The 17,857-nt window shown below is 40.5% G+C and overlaps 1 protein-coding gene across 1 annotated transcript; it reads right to left on the minus strand.

Annotated features, from left to right (window-relative positions):
* Positions 1–251: 251 nt before the first annotated feature.
* Positions 252–16,716, minus strand: tsr1 (TSR1 ribosome maturation factor). The gene is made up of 15 exons (XM_034097832.1): positions 16,544–16,716; positions 7,283–7,386; positions 6,970–7,198; positions 6,451–6,585; positions 5,840–6,294; positions 4,817–4,961; positions 4,371–4,552; positions 2,662–2,873; positions 2,094–2,253; positions 1,902–2,012; positions 1,646–1,778; positions 1,068–1,184; positions 813–953; positions 634–708; positions 252–542 (listed from the first exon to the last, which is right to left on the minus strand). Exons 1-15 carry the CDS (start codon positions 16,668–16,670, stop codon positions 364–366), a joined length of 2,505 nt encoding a protein of 834 aa, XP_033953723.1. The 5' UTR covers positions 16,671–16,716; the 3' UTR covers positions 252–363.
* Positions 16,717–17,857: the final 1,141 nt, after the last annotated feature.

The raw sequence follows: 17,857 nt of genomic DNA on the forward strand, positions 1-17,857 counted from the left end.
TGTTATAGGCTTGATACATGTAAGAAATCCTAATGAGCTGCCAGTAGCTGTGGAAACAGCACTCATTTCATCCTGAAGCCTTCAACACAGCCACAGATTTTTGAACCATTTTAAACAAAGTTGAAGTTGCTAATCAGAGTAGTGAAGAAACTTTATGAATACTTGTTCATCACTGCCATCTAGTGGCTGAAACAGACTCATGCAGCAAGTTAGAGCTTGCTTAGTAAAATAGAAAAACATTAACAAGTAGAAACTTTGAATCCAACGTTTTAATACACATTACACTTTTTGAAAAGGTCATGCGATCACACAGATATACGGTATTGCCGTTGGTACATTGTGTCTTTCTTGCGTTATCATGCACTATTCCATGTCCAAGTCGTCCGTATCCACGATGATCTCTCTCTTGAACCAGGTTAACGAAGAGGGCACATAGGGGTCATACGTCCAGCGAGGATACACTCTCTTGAACAAATTCATCAGGAGAGTGTCTTGCGAGCGCATTTGATTATCAAATACACACTTCATGTGACCATGTGTTCCTGAAAAGATAAAACATGACAGTTAGAATTGTTAAACTTATAACAGATATTGCTTCAACTGAAAAGTACTTTTTTTTTGTTACGTTCTCACCCAAAGCCTCTTTGATGTGGCCTCTCCTTCCCCACTTTGTCCGCAGCTCAACTGGCTTGAACCACATTATATCCTCTGTAACAGAAAAAAAGAATTCACCATGAAGCTTCAAGCCACAAGGAAGTCAATCAGAAGCTATATTTTGTAGTAAGAATAAAAGTATCCAAATGTCATCTTACCCCTGTTGAAGAGCATGTAACGGACCGTAGCTGAGCGCTTGTTTATTTTGAACGGGTGTCCGCTCAGCACAATCCTCTTCAGTGTTACACGCTGAGGGTCACAGCTGAGGAGGCTGCCTGTAGCCACCAAGTCCTGGATGCCTGAAAAGACACAAAAACACCAGAATAGATTATCTAAATGGTAGAAATCAGGACTAACAGACCACAAATGTTATCTACTTATTATTTAACTATACTTATAAATGTTCATCTCACCATCATTCTTCTGTTTGAAGAGCAGGACTCCCGCAGGGTTGAAGGTAATGGGAGCGTACACCGACACCACGGTGGGGGCATCTGGCCTGAGGAAGCGCTCCATCTTATGCTTGTCAGCTAGAGAAGAGCAGAGCCCAGTTTAACACTAAATAACTCATTTACTACTGTAGATGAATATGTTTTTGTCCACCTGCTTCTACATTATTCTGCTCATTAAGTTTTGAATAAAAGAAACCGCTCATTTCACAATGCTTTGGAACTACAAGTAATTAAGACAACATGTTGCCATGTAACTGGATATATGCTTTTTTGGATACGTGTATCACTAAGTTTATATAATACCAAAATCACGTTCATTATCTCCAGCTGGCTCTAGTAAATGTATTAAATAAAATGTTTAAGCCCAGTCTATAGTAATGGATTGAAGTAATTCTGGTGTGAGCAGAACCTTTACATGTAGTAGTCAGTTATTAGCTACTTGCTTTGTGTAGCTTTCAGTTCTTTTAATTAATGTATTGCTGCCATCATCAAGAGGAGATTAAAGTTGTAATAGTTTGCTCGATTAATAGGTGTTCTACCTGAAGTGTGCTGGGAGAAGATAGGAGAAGCCCTGAACCTCCGAAATCCACAGTGGAACACCAGCTCCTCTTTAGATTTGATGGGCTCTGTGTTGCTGGGGTGTCTCCTCACCAAGAGGTGCATCACCGACATCTGTGCATAGGTCATAAAAGTCCATTACAATCAAACTGAACTGCAACAGTGACTTTGGCTCACATGGACAGATATTAACTCAGACGTAAAAGGTTTTTTGAATGTCAAAACAGTGGAACGAACCTTCTGCTCGTGGGGCAAGAGAGACACCATTATCAGAGGTTTGCCTGACTGCACACTCTCCATCACAGAAGAGGGGACATCAAGGATGTGTAGCGTAACATACCAGCCCACCTGAAACAGAAGGGGAAGAGTCAGTGAAGCCACAAGTCTAAGATTGACAAATGAAGACCGCGATCCTTTTTTTTTTCTTACCATGGCTCCCTCTTCCTCTGCGGCGGCCTCAGCCAGTATGCGGTGGCGAGTGCGCTCAAAGCTCTTAAACTGGAAGATGCGTGAGTAGTTGAGGGGCAAGTTCTCCATGGTGTCCCAGGGTGAGGAGCGGAAACTTTTCAGGCCCCTATAGCGCTGGAACCTAGGAAGAGGACGGCAAAAAGTAAATGCTATCAAATGTGTAGTTTTCATATGTACCGTACTTTTCGGACTATAAAGCGCACCTGCATATAAGCCGCAGCAGCTAAATTGTCCGTCTGTCTTGCTCTCGTTCTGTCTCTCGGTTCCACTTTTACTTTGGCGCGCTACCTGTCTCACTCTTTTCCGGCCTCTAGCTTTTCCTGCTGGAGCCCGCCGCTTGAAGGTGGCGGGCGCGGACCGGTCATAGAGCCCATAGTGTTAAAGGTGGTTAATTTTACCTGTAAAATCCATAGATTTAGGAGGTTCCCTAGTGGCCGTTAGCTGTACAAAAAAAATGGGGGATAAAGTCGCGGCTTATAGTCCGAAAAGTACGGTATATGTAGTCTGTAATAATAGAAGCAGAACCGACCTGATTCTAGCTGGCATGTCAAGTGGCGTGTCCACCTCATCAGGAAACATTTCATTGGACCGAGCTTCACGGTAGCGTTTAAGGCCTTCTTCCTCTGCCGCCACATCAATGTGCTCATCATATCGCTCATCTACTCCTGCTCGCTCTTCGGCGCACACCTCTTCCTCCTCCTCCTCATCCTCCTCTTCTTCTTCTTCTTCTGAACCTGGACCCTGAGCAGAGAGAATAAAGTAGAATTAGCTTCAATATGCAACATCTTCCCTGTCCCCTAAATGTGACTATTGCCATAATGTAAAAGTAGCTTTGTGACAGACACACTGTAGTTTCTGGTTTTAAAAGGATTACACTAACTAAACTAAAACAACGCACATCCTGTCTGACTCTCGTCATAACCCCTTATATTTTGGTGGAGGCAAACATCTCATAGTTATACTGGATATATCAAATAACCTGGAAAGAAATTATTATTATTTGGATAACCAGATAACAACAGGCAAGATTTATCTTTGAGACATAACCTCACATAAGTTAATTTTTTAATTCTCTTGCACATACAGTACTTAATCGAGTCGAGGCATATTGGAACGTGTTTCTTTGCTATTCTGCATATTTAATCGTTTTGTTACACTCCCATTACAAAGCCATTTTTATACATACACAATTTTTTTCCCTAAGTCATCAAGGCAGCTTTTCGCTTCCCCATTTTGTCTAAAATTGCAGTCTCGATATTATCCGAACAATGGCCAGACGTACATGGTGGAACACAAGTTCACTCAAAGAGATTCTAAGTATAGAAATTGTATTACAGCCAAACATAAACAAGACTGACTCGGTCACAATATGAGCACTGTTTTGTGTTTGGATGTGTGAATGTGATAAGGAGTAGGCAAAGTATAGGAACCCCCGGTTTGCATATATTTAAATGTTGCATTGTTCCCAATGTGCCTTCAATGGAGTGTCTTCACTATATCTAGTCATTCATTCTTACAATATGTAAAATTCAACTTCCGTGAGTATTACCTTTGTATAAGGAAATGAATCATCAAAAACGACATTCTTTAAAGTCCTTCCTCAACTTGTAGATTACAGGCAGAGCCAGACACATGGGGGGGGGAAACACCCAGCATGAGGTTGATTCATGACCTTTCCAACATCCCAGCTGCAATGATAATAATCATTATCATTTGAAGTACTCTTTTCCCTATTGTTACGCTCTCCTAAATACGTATTCCTGTGCGTTGAAATTGACCTCAAACACATGCTAATAACAATCAAAGATCGTAATAAACCCATTGGATAAGGAGAGTTTCCCGACGTCTTTTCAAGCAGAGCTGGAAATAAATAAATGGTCGTCCCCTCCCTCCGTCCAGACGGGAAGTTCTGTTCACAGGACAGGAAGACCGGAGGCTTCTCTCGGGACTCCTGCTACAAACACTATTGTTGAATAGCCTGGCACTGCAGGCCAGAGACAGACACTGAGAAAACAAACACTGCCTCTCAGTGAGGAGGTGCGTAGACGGCAGGTCACGTATGCACCGAGCCCCGGAACCACTGCCACTGACTCAGAGCTCTTCCTCGGATCACTGTCCTCATCATCCTCCATTACATCGTTGAAGTGTGGATGTAGCCTCAGAAACGGATCATGTATCTCTTCAACTCATTTCTCCTGTGTCTCAGGTAAATGCTTAAAAAAAGACTTGAATGTTTACCTGAGAAACATTGTCCTCATCCTCCATGGCCTCGTCCAACATGTCGTCATCATCGTCGTCCTCTTCACTGCTCTCTTCGTCTATCTCTCCATTACTCTCCTCCTCTTCATCAACAATCCAGGAGGCCTGGTAGTCTGATGTTCCTTTAGGGACCTTCATCACACGCTTGCTCTTCCTGGCCTCTAAACAGTGAAAACAATTTAATCCTGTTTATTGGGGTTTCATTGTATAACGCAATTTCTTTTTTATTCTCCACACTTTTAATCAAGGAGGGCATTTCAGTACACGTCATTTCTGGTAGCCAGAAATTATTTAAAGTTGTCAAGTCGTGGAAAGGTGAACTCTATCATCAGCATCATTTGGTGCTGTCCCATTACAACAACAACAACAACAACAACAACTGTGATTGCTCTAACAGCAACAATGTGTACATTCTGTTTGCGCACCTTCAGCTTCCAGGAGCTCTGAGTCTGTTGGCCAGGTCTGCTCTCCTTCCATGGGGTCCACCTCAGCCTCTGCCTGCAGACTCTCCCTGCTGGAGGGGTCCGCTTTCATGAGCACCCTCACTGGGGCCTCCCCCTCGCCTCCATCCTGTAGGAAACACAGATGACTGAGGTAAACTGGAAATGTAAAGATTAAACTAATTGACCATTACAAAGTGTTAAAAGTCAAGTTATGCATTTAAAAACATACCAAACCATTTAACAGATTTTTTACGAACAGCATTCTGGTTTACATTTGTATTTTTCAGCATACTTTAGTCCGCTGCTCTTTAAATTCATTAACAATTTGAAAATATGACACCTTGCTTAGTGTTATAATCGATAACATGACTGCGGTAATTGTTTTCAAGGTTACGTTATTGTTGCATGGTAAGAAAGTTAAAAGTGCACATTTTTATGCACTCCATTTGTATGCAAAAAATAAAATGTTTTGTGGCTCACATGGTATTTATTGTTATTTGTCTAGGAGTGTAGTAACAAAATCGTAGTCAACAGAAATCCCTCCCCTACACGTGAACCAGCTGTCACTGGCAGGGATCTACACATTATCTCTAAATGAACTCAAACCCACAGTGCACTGAGTACACACCTGGTAGCCCTACATTAATTATAATCAAACATAAAAAGCTAAATTGCAGCAATTTGAAATGTTTTAAACATTATTTACGAACTAACGGATAACAACTGACTCGGAGCCATCAAGGCCGCACCTGCCTATTCTCCGGATTTCCAAAAATAGGGAAGGAATACGGTTTCAGTTACATAATTTAGACAAACAAATGAGACTAATAGACCAAACTAATGAAATATGACAATTCTGATATGCTCCCACATATAATGGATATAAAACACATTTTCCTTGAAAGCAACACCAACAACGGTCATTTTTCTAGAGCATGTTGACCAATAAATGAATCAACCCAATAGAAGGTTTCAGCTCTAGCTGTTTGATTTCTCTTCACCTACCTGCATGTCAAAGTCTCCTTCCTTGCCAGGCTTTGCAGGTCGGGTTGCTGTTAAGATGAGGGGAAGAGGGTCTGATGGAGCATCAATCTGACTGATCTGAAAGTCTCCATATCCAGTGATGTGCACCAGTCTGTTAACTTGTAGAGGACAACCACGGACGTACCCAGAGACACAGAGTGTGCCCAGGCCAGTGGGTCCAACACCTGTCCCCTCAGCAGGGCTGTTTGCTGTAAAAGACACTTTCTGAGCCAAAAGATGGGCACGTCTGGAGCGGAAACCGAGCTTTCTCTGTCTCTGAGTGCCCAGGTGTCTGAGAAGTAAAGTGCCATCCTGCTCCGAATCCAAAGGGTAGATACGCTCATCAGGGAAACGGATCTCTGTGATTTTCGACAGAGCTCTCTTGGACTCAACCTTTTTCTTCACAGGAAGTTCAGACACACCCTGACACACCAGTGCTACACGGGGCAAATGTAGGAACAGAGAAGAAAACTTAGAAGATGTACACCATAAAAAGCTGAAATAATGCATATAATGGGCTGCAACAAAAGTCTATACAAGTGTCAATAAAGGAGTCTAAAAACTTCCAGCACTGTGTTCAGATTTATACCCACCATGACTAGGAAGGCCCTGGGCAAAGAGGCAGGAGAGACAGTATTCTCCATAGTTGTCCCAACCTTCATCAGAGTCCAGTACAAATACAAGGCTATCTGCAATCTTTGCCACATCCAGCAGGGAGTGTATGTCAGCTGTCCAACAAAAAACATTATAGAACCTTCAGAATGGAACAATGACCAAAACAAAGACAAACTCGTAAATGAAAGACCTATGCTTGATGCAATCTTTAAACACTTGTCTTAATTTGCTCGTTAAATATAGATTTACATTAACAGTATATACATCGTATCATCCAAAATGCTGGACTGTACTTTTGTCTGACTGTTTTTTCTTTTGTCTGTGTTGTTTTGATGTCATATTTGAAAAACTAATCACAACATTAATCAAAATAAAAGGTTGAAGTCGCATCACGGTGGTCTGCAACACTGTTAATGCCTAAATGAACAGCTTTTAAACTCGTAACACATTGCACTTTCGTTCTTTGTAATCAGTTTTCCACATCACTTGATACTGACCCGTGCTGATGCTTAGAAAGTTGAACCTTTGCTTAACACGAGGCAGAAGTATCCCAAAACTGTCAGTGACTCCACTGATGCACCGCTCCTGAAGTCCGACACCCCCGGCCCCCTCCCCACGTAGCAGTTTGGTAACAGTCCCAGCATCGATTCCACCATGGAGAGACACCACGGCAACCAGGTGAGGAGGACCGTCCCTTGTGCCTAGACGGCGCTTTTCTGTTAGAACCTAAAAAGACATGAGCATTGAAACTGTGCTGCAACAATTAGGAATTTCAAAGAAGACTTTTCTTTATTTGAAATAAAAAATTACCATGTCTTTCTTATTCTTGCGTAGCTGGTTGGCTTTGTTCCTTCTGTCCATCCTCTTATGCTCCTTCCTCTGTTTTTTAGTAAGGGCCGTCACTGATACTCTACCTGAAAGACAGAAGGATTTATTACTGTGAGGATATGACTGGTGTGGATGTTTTATTGAGCAAAACACAAATCGCAAAAAAAGGCCTCAACTCCTCATAACATATATTGAAGACTGATTTAAATTTGGCAAACTGCAAAAAATAACTTTTTTGCTTTTGTGCTCTGCTATCTGGGACATCAATATGTGAAACTATTTAATCTCATAAACTACAAATGGCATTCCTAGTGGGTGTCCTTTGAGGAAAACCTTTAATGTAACTATAAGCTGTTGCTGGAGATATGTGAATAGTGCAAACAAGATATTAACATGACTTTCTATCGGCTGTTGAGGTTATGATACATGTTTCCAATATCTTAGCTGCTGGGCGGGAGATAGATCAATAACACCCGTCTAGTTTGGAGCCCTTACTTCAATTCTAAGTAATATGTATTTAATGCATATGTTTAAGCCATACTTTGATTTGTCATTGTGCCATGTTGTTGGAAACTAAACAATATTCTGACAATTTAAAAAGTGAGTTGTCCCACCTACTGTGGTTCAATTATATCTGACATACTCTGTTCAATTGGATCCTCTATACTTTAATACATAAAATAATAATGTCCATGTTCCTCTTTACAGCGTGTAACTCAAACCCCTATATGTCAAAAATCCTTAACTACGCCCTTGAGCATAGCTATAGCTTTGAAATAGCGCATCATCAAACATTGTGTATGTTGATGTAGGCTGTCAGATTCACATACACATGATTACCCAATTTTCTGGATGGCATTGTATATATAGTCTAAAATTAAATTATGTGATGATAAAAATAAAATAATGTTATCTTACTAATGGGACCTTATTTCGGAAAAAGTATGTACTGAAGTCAATGGAGAGAGAAAGATTGAATTGATTTATTTAAAACAAGGGACAGTGTACATTAGGGGTGTTGAAAATAATCGTTTCTACGATGCATTGCGATGCGGACGATTCGGTATCGATGCAGTGACGGAAGATAATCGGTTATAGCGTAGTAACGTTGCTTCCTGATTTTCCGGCCGCGGCATTACTATAACGGTTTTTTTTTCTGTCACTTTAATATAAAATCGCTCGGTGACGCAGAGATCAGGGAACAGACGTGACAGCGGCACAGCAACACAACACCACCAGTCCAGGACCAACAGCAGAAGGACCCGCTCTGAATCACTCCCTGTCGTGTCAGAGACACAGGGATTTATGTTTTTCAAAAAGAATCGCGTTACAATCATGTCAGGTTTTTGGTGGATTTAATTAAGTCTTGGATTGCAGAGTATGAATGTCCTCTTGCTATTTTCAGACGATATATACACGTGTGTAAAGTTTGTGAAGGCAGGAGGAAAAAAGCTCCCTCCAAACCCCGCCCCCTCCCTGAAAATAATGAGTGACAGGCTGATAGTGACCCGATAGAACCTTTATTATTCACTTAATCACTGAGATATAATGAAGCTAACTTAATCTCATACATTCATGGGATTTATGTAACAGTAAGACAGAGAATGTAAGTGTGCACCCACATGCAGTATTTTTGTTTGTATATGGTATTGTAAATACTCCTGTTGTCTGCTGTGTTCAGACTCAAGTCCTGTGTGTGATGCCACATTCAGGACATTCACTGTCCTTTTTTTAACAGAAGACTGTTGCTAGAAGCTGCAGCTAGACTGCAGAAGCATTATTTTTGAGGATGGAACAACTTCACACACAGATATAGGGAGGCTAGACCTATACAATTCATTTATTTTGGTTTATAAATTAATGTCAAGACATTCATGTTATTGATTTCTGAAGCACTTTCTAAATAATAAAAAGAGAGTTCATATGTATTTACTGCATGTATGCATTGATGAAAAATAAGCCATGTGCAGTAATATAGAAAATTGAGGATGCAACGCATTGGTATGAATCGTGATGCATCGGGATATCGAATTGAATCGAATCGTTGACAGGATAATCATAATCGAATCGTGAGACCAGTGAAGATGCACAGCCCTAGTGTACATTAATCAACATATTAAAAACATGTAAAAGTACTCAAATTAGCCAAAAGGCTAGTTTTCATCGATAGTCCCTTTGCCAGATGGTGATAGACATCCTAAAAGCAATAATAAAAATACCACAACATTGTTATACCATTGTAGCAAGTCATGATAATAAATAAATAAAACATTTACAATACACACTCATACACACACCTACACATCAGTGCTGACACTGTTGGTGGAGAGTAGGGTTGCCAGAAACTGACCATGATCAAAATCGATTATTCGGCAGCCCTGGCGAATAATAATCGCTTATTCGACCCCCTCCAAGTTTACAGTAAAACAAACTGGTGGTGTGACCAATGGCCATTTACAATTATTAATACTATTACTATTATTAGCATATATATATTTATATATATTTTGGTTGAAACTAAGCCAGAAAAAAAAAAAAATACATAAATTATTAAAAAATATATATAAATAATTAAAAAAATATATATAAATAAAATAGATTTTTTAAAAATAATATTCGATTATGGAGACTAACGAATATTCGAATAATCGCTGGCATCCCTAGAGGAGAGAAAGATTATCTTTCGATCCCGTTTGAATTGTGCCACGAATTACACATATGATGTTTGTCAAAAGTCAAAAAAATAAAAATGTGTCGTAAAATTGTGAAGTAACACTTTTTTTGTGTGAAACCGCTCAATGAACTACATCTCCCGTCTCGCACCACACACCAAGACGGCCGTCACGTTGGCACATTTCACTTCTTTCAGAATGAGGCGGAAAGTATTAAAAGAGGTGAAAATCACTACAGGTCTGGGCATGTTGAGAGCTGTTCATACACACAAGGGGAGATAGTCGGTTCCGTAAGAGCCAGCATGCGGAACCGGATTCTGGGATTTGTAGTCTTTCTAGTTGCGTATTTTTCATATAGTCTTATCTTTTAAGACAAACTGTGACTTTTTTTTTACATGGAATTTTTTTTTTAAGATTTAAGATTGCCAAAAATCAAATTCAAACGGGATCGAAAGATACGTTTTCTCTCTCCATTGACTTCTATAGAGAGGCGAAGTCCCTCCCCTTCCGGTTGAGCTCCATGGGACCTTATTTCTGAAAAGTTATGCATTGAAGTCAATGGCGAGAGAAAGATTATCTTTCGATCCCGTTTGAATTGTGCCACGAATTACACATATGTTTGTCAAAAAAATTAAAATGTATCGTAAAACTGTGAAGTAACACTTTTTGTGTGAAACTGCTCAATGAACTACATCCAGGGATGCAAACTCATCAGGTATGAAAAAGGTGACAAGGATCCCACGGAATATCGGCTTTAAAATGAGGAATAACAGAGGATTTTAGCAGTCAGAACAACTAAAGCAGCAGGTAATAATAACAGAAACGCCAAAGAGTCACATCTAATAGAAATATATAAAAGCATTTATTTTAATTGTGTAGCAGTCAGTTTATAGTTTTGGCAGCACTGTTGAGCATTTTGAAAATGTATTTTCATGCCTCTGTGCAAGGCTTAGTCTTTCTATCTGTATCGTCAGTGGTGTAAAGTAACTAAGTTCATAAACCTAAGTACTACTTGGGTACAATTTTGAGATACTTGTACTTTATTTAAGTATTTCAATGTTTTGCTACTTTGTTCTTCTTCTCCTCTACAGTTCAGAGGTAAAAAGTGTACTTTTCCTCCACTACATGTATTTAATACCTTTAGTTACTTCACAGATGTGGATGAATGATGTGAAATCTAATCAAGTGTTAAATCAGACTTTAGTTCCACCTGGAGTAAATTCACAAGCTACCCTGCAGTATACAAAGTCATTCAAACTAGCTGCACCTTTACCAGCTTTGAGAACACTTTCATGATCAATCATTATAAAACATATCGTATATATTATTCTGAAATGGACCAATCTGCACAATCACTACTTATACTGTCGCTACTTTCACTATATTTTGATGATAATACTTTTGTACTTTTATTTGAGGAACATTTTGAATGCAGAATTGTTCCTACATTCTGGTACTTCTACTTTTACTCAAGTACAAGACCTGAGTACTTCTACTCAAGTACAAGATCTATACTTAATACCACCTCCGTTTATAGCCTATGAAAAAAACTATTAGAAAACGAAGGCTAAAGCTAACGTTAGCAGATAGTAACAATGTATGCTAGCTAGCTAGCTAGCTCGCTCAACAATTCCTTAAATAATATTGCGACAGAAAAACTTTTCAGTGCACATCACGCTCTGCCGCTCTGCTCTGAACGGCCAGTTCTAACAGCTGTTCACCAGCGGTCCAGTCTGTGCCACAGTGACTCCGGACCACACCGTTAATATTAACGAACGCACCCGTAGGTAATGTAGCTGCTGAAGCTAGACCCTCATACCGGAGCAGCAGAGCCTTATTATACATCGATGAGCAGAGCCGACAGGCAGGAAGACTCGAGCTTCATTATAAAATATAAAAAAAAGAACACCATGCGTGTCATGATGGCACATAACGGCTCGCGGCCGCAGATTACTCCGGGTCCCAGACCCCCCCCACCCCCATACCCCACAACATTTTTTATTGCAGATCTACATGAATCACACAAACGACCTATTTTGGATTCAAAACGGCGAATTTCGCCGAAAGGTGACAAGTTTGCATCCCATCTCCCGTCCCGCACCACACACCAAGACGGCCGTCACGTTGGCATATTTCACTTCTTTCTTTCAGAATGAGGCGGAAAGTATTAAAAGAGGTGAAAATCACTACAAGTCTGGGCATGTTGAGAGCTGTACACAAAAGGGGAGTTAGTCGGGACCGGGATTCGTAGTCTTTCTAGTTGCATATTATTCATAGTCTTATATTTCAACAGTTTTACCACAAACTGTGACTTTTTTGACATGGAAATTATTATTTAAGATTGACAAACATCATATGTGTAATTCGTGGCACAATTCAAACGGGATCAAAAGATAATCTTTCTCTCTCCATTGACTTCAATACAAACTTTTTCCGAAATAAGGTCCCATGAGTCCCACCAGAAGGGGAGGGACTTTGCCTCTTTATACATAAGAGGCTTCTCAATACTCAAATTTCCCCTCCTCGACTCCTCGGTCCTCCGGTAGTGACCCGGAAATGAATTTCAGCGCGCCATTTTGAAGGACATCTAATTTCTCTAAATGCACTTCGAGGACCGAGCATCGAGGAGGCTCTCTGAAGGAGCTATAATCGAGGATACACTGATGCATCCTCCACGGCTCCTCCGCGGATGCATTTCCGGAAACGGTGGAGGCCTGACGCACGGCCGGACTTATCTCAGCCAATGACAGCTCTGCATGCATCCCTTGGATATTATATTAGTAACTGCTTTCATTGCAACGTGATGTTTACAGTGAGAACAGCTGTGAGGTCCGTGCAGAAAGCAGAGCAGTGTGTATAATATATATCACTCAGTATAACAGGCCTACTCTCTTTATTTGCTTTAGTTTAGTAGATATCTACAAACAAAGAGTCGATATTTTTCTAAGACCATTTAGTGCTTCACATAATAAAAAACACAACGGCTGTAGCCTGATTATGCTTTAGGAGCTGTAGGTGTGTGTGTGGTACAGTGTGTAGGTTAGGGGTGCAACAACTAATTGACTTAATCGATTACCAAATTAGTTGCCAACTAATTCAGTCGTCGATTCGTTGGTGACGTCATCACGTGTGTTTTACGCCCCGTTAAGCTCTAACTTTATTGGTCTTTTTATCGGTACTGGAGACATTTAAAAAATATATGTCATGTATTATTGCTACAAAGACATTATATCGCAGTCTTAGTGTCGCCAACTCGTTTCTAATATGCAAAAAGACAAACAAATGCGTCTATGATGTATTTTCGATCTTTCTCTCCCCCGCCTGCTTGCGAGGGGGCGGGGCAGTTTACACACGGGCAGCTGCAACATGCAGTAGGGGTGTAACGGTACACGTACCCGTACCGAAATTATTCGGTACGGGCCCTTCGGTTCGGTACACGTGTGTACCGAAGTGTACCGAACGAATATAACGTTAAACGTAAAAAAATGAGAACGTGAACAACTTCTTGGAAGCATTCTCAAGTGCTGCGTCGCAGCATTCAGAGTAATTTGCTCCCATTGTGATCAACGCATCATAGAGCGAGCAAGTCATTTCATTGGACGAGCTGGTCAGAGGGATGCGTTCAAATGTTGTCAGTAATTTGAGGAACTGTCGAAATGGCGAACGCAGATAAAGTTGAGCTCGAAAATCCTCCAGCATCATTGAAGTGTCCGGTTTGGGAACATTTTGGTTTCGCAGTTACGAACAAGGATGACGGACAAAGACAGGTGGACCGAACCAACGCTGTTTGTCGGCATTGTTCAACTAAAATTGGTTACGCGGCTGGCAATACATCAAACTTGCACACTCATTTGAAAAGGCATCACCCGAACGTGAATATCACCGGTACCAAAAGACTGAAGTGCAAACCCAACTTCCATTAGCATTTAAGCCTCCACCACTCGCAAAAACTTCAGACCGAGCCAAAGCTATTACAAACGGCAAATATCCTTATGTTGCCATGTTAGCAAAGCGCTACCTGGCTGTATCTGCTACTACCTCTGTCCCTAGCGAGAGGGTGTTCTCCACAGCAGGAGACATTGTTAGTGCCAGCAGATCTGCCCTTTCGGCAAGCAATGTGGACAAGTTCATCTTTCTTTAAAAAAACATGAAAATACAATGACGAGCAAGTCATTATGTCTAACTGGCTGCTTAGGTGCTAGTACAGTTCAAATACAGATTATTTCAGTTAATCGAAAAGCTGCACCTTAATGTTTATGTTATTATATTTTATATTTATTTGAGTGAATATTCATAGTTTAATAATAATTAAAAACCCAAAACTAATAGTTTATGTTTTGTGAGTACTAGTACAGTAAAGTTCAAATACAGATTATTTCAGTTCATCGAAATGCTGCACCTTAATGTTTATTTTATTATATTTTGTATTTATTTGAGTGAATACATTATTCACAGTTTAATAATAATTTAAAAAAATATGTATATATGTTTTGTGATAATTTTTTCTGCTGTACCGAAAACGTACCGAACCGAACCGTGGCCTAAAAACCGAGGTACGTACCGAACCGAAATGTTTGTGAACTGTTACACCCCTAACATGCAGCAACACACACACACGTGGGAGATGGCGGAGAGATCGCGCTCCGAGGTGGTTAAACTTTACCCGTCTCGATGTGGAGAATTCTCGTTACCAAAAGTGGAATAAGAGTTTAGTGCGTAAGGGCGGTAACACGAGCTATTTGTCTAAACATTTAGCAAAGTGCTCCACATCCAGACGGAGGAATGCACCGGGTTCGACTGTCTTTCTAGTAGCTCTGTAGCCCCGTCCACGAGTAACGTTTTCACGTCAGGTGTTATGTATGCTAGCAGCAACACACGGAGCTAACTACATTGTACAAACATAATGATTAGAGGTAACAGAGTTATTTGCGGACTTTTGGTGACAGAGCCTTCAGTGTGGCATCCCCCACCCTCTGGAACTCTCTCTCCCCCCCGAAATCCGCAGCGCCCCAACCCTGGACATTTTCAAAAAAGCCCTCAAAACGCACCTTTTTACCAAGGCTTTCCCCACTGTATAGTTAGTTTAATAGGTTTATTTGTCCGCTACTCCCCCCCCCCCCACCCCCTTAACCTGTCTGCCTTTTTTCCCCTACTCCCCCCCCCATACCCGACTTGTAAAGCGACCTTAGGTTTCCTGAAAGGTGCTCTAAAAATATTATATATTATTATTATTATTTAGTTTGTTAAAGTTTCAGCTATTCTGTTTACAGTTCTGTCATCAGATTATTTAATACGATTTGTTAAAACACTGTTGTTTCTTTTGATGTGAAATATTATTTATTTAAATTTGAATAAAAAGCAATGTTAGTTTTGTTCACAATTTAAGTTATTTCAATAATATATGTATTTTGGAATCAAATATTCATCTTTATTGTCTTCATTGTTAGTTTCCACATGCCTAAAACAACCTCAAGCTAAATCTAAAAGTTGATGGCTAAATAAGAGCGTTTGAGAAATTGTGCAAGGCATACAGTAATAGTCCGAATAGTCGATTAATCGATTCATTAATCGATAGATTAATCGATTATCAAATTAGTCGTTTGTTGCAGCCCTAGTGTAGGTGTGTGTGTGGTACAGTGTGTAGATGTGTGTTGTACAGTGTGTAGATGCGGCGGACAGACGGGTCTCAGTTGGTTTGGTGTCCTCTGATTACTTAGTTTTAATACAACTTTTGGCCCGTCATTTCAATTCCCCATTTCAGCGACCAGAGAGAGGGGGGGATATATCCAGTCTCTGATTGTGTTAAGTTATTATGAGAGTGCTCTCATACTTTAAAAATTGTATATATTTATATAAATATATTTGTGTGTGTCCGCATCTGTAGCCTGCTATTGTCTCATTATACCGCACTCTCAATGAATTCAAAGTAAATATGTGGGGGAACAATGTTCAGCTGATCTAACAGAGATTATAAAATACAGCGCAGTGACAAAACACTCGACAGCTGATGCAGCTGTTGCCACGTAATAATGAACGGACGTCGCTTTAATATGACCGCTCAGAGGAGAGGAGTTCTCATTTCTTTAAACGTCTGCTGCTTCCCCTCCTCTCTCCTCGGTTCCCCTCCTCGGTCCTCCGCTCGCATCTCCTGTGGGCGGGACTAAGTCTCGAGGAGGGGAGTCGAGAAGGGGACATTTAAGAATTGAGAAGCCTCTATCATTTTTCCGACATACTGTCCCATGGCCCGGAAGAAGATGGGTGGGCAGTTTCTACTTCAATACAAAAAAAAAAACGCATGTCTGGGAGCTCTGATTGGTTGCCCCATGCTTTATAGGTCACTGGTCATTTGGAGAAATATGTACGCAGATTAGTTAGCAACGTCAAGCGGGACGCGAGAAACGGTGGGTTTTTAACTCGATTTCTTACAAAATAGTGTTGATGAACTTCTCCTCATATGACGCCCACTATAAAATGCGCAAGAAGACTCAACACGTGTGCTTGCAGAGTCGTGGGCACAGTCACAAGCAAACAGCGCCTGTTAAGTAACACTTTGTAACGGAACACTGCTTACCTTTGTTTTCTCTCTCAATTTCACCTTTCGTCCGGTGCTTGCCATGTTTGTGGCCTTTATTTTTCTGTTTAAATACGCCGGGTCTGTGCCCCTGTTGTTTTTCCTCATTCGCAGCCATTTTCACCATGTGCAAGAGTCAGAGTACTTCCGCACTGACGCAATGGCGTCATCACAGAGGCGTGACTTCAGGCTTTCCGGAGAGATTCTTCTTCAAAATAAAAGCTTAGGTCATGATCATGTGAACATTATGTCATTCTCCACATCAATTTGCATTAATAAATACTACAATATTACTGTATCAAATGCTTAACATGTAGCAAGTAAAACGTAAACTTTATTTCTAAATTACATTAGTAGTAGGCTACTAAAGCTCAAGAAAGATACATTTAGATAGATCGATGGGAGGCGTGTGGTGCAGTGGGTTGAGCGTTGGTGTTCGGATCAGGGGGTCACAGGTAACTTCAAACTCCACTGCAGTCAGCATGTCGTTGTGTCCCTGGGCAATACAGGGACACAACATTGTCCAAATTGCTCCTGTGGGGATTGGAGTGCCCACAGTATTGAGTATGTAAATCGCTTTGGATAAAAGCGTCTAACAAGTGACATGTAATGTAATAGATAGGTACTTTATTGATCGCAAAATGGGAAATTATTTGGGATTTGCAGCAAGAGAAGATTACAAATAATGTAAAAGTTTTTTCTGCTTAAATCATTCTATATAAATGTGAGTAGCCTAACTGATGATCACATATGCTGCTTGAGCTCAGGACCACCTCTCAAAATACGTATACATCCTCTCTTTCGTCCTCTGATATTCAAACATTGTTCTCATTGCTGTAATGATTTTGCTTAGTTTACTAGTTTGCTAGTCTCCAATGTTCATGCACTTCCCTAGTAGCCCACACCGATGCCCATAATTCATGTGCAAGGACTCTTTCATCACTTAAATAAACTTAATGTTGCCCTAAAATTAAGAGGTCAATGCTTTTTTTTTATTAACAGATTTATAAAATTGGTAGCCAACCTATTTCTTTGCATTTAAAGCCTTATATGGCCAGTCTTATCTGCTTTAGAATATGCAGTTCAATCAGGGCTATTATGGGTTCAAAACAGCCAAATGAGTGTTCAATCTAGGATCTTCCCTCCTCGTGGAAAAGCTCCAAGTTGTGCAACACACATACAGCACCAGTCACATGTGTCATCCAAAGGCCCTTTATCAGCCAACTTGCGAATAACTTTGCCATGAGCTGGCTTTCTAAACAGGCAAGTTATTGTACAAGCTGAGTTACCATGATAGTGATGGTCAAAGAGAGA

The sequence above is a fragment of the Pseudochaenichthys georgianus genome, chromosome 13 (genome assembly GCF_902827115.2).
Source record: "Pseudochaenichthys georgianus chromosome 13, fPseGeo1.2, whole genome shotgun sequence".
Taxonomy (NCBI): domain Eukaryota; kingdom Metazoa; phylum Chordata; class Actinopteri; order Perciformes; family Channichthyidae; genus Pseudochaenichthys; species Pseudochaenichthys georgianus.

Excerpts from the sequence above, each read along its gene's own strand:
- tsr1 (XM_034097832.1), bottom strand. The coding sequence starts at position 16,670 with ATGGTGAAAATGGCTGCGAATGAGGAAAAACAACAGGGGCACAGACCC. Across the intron at positions 2,254-2,661 it reads GACATGCCAGCTAGAATCAG|GTTCCAGCGCTATAGGGGCC; the intron begins GTCGGTTCTGCT and ends TCCTCTTCCTAG. Across the intron at positions 709-812 it reads TTACATGCTCTTCAACAGGG|AGGATATAATGTGGTTCAAG; the intron begins GTAAGATGACAT and ends TTTCTGTTACAG.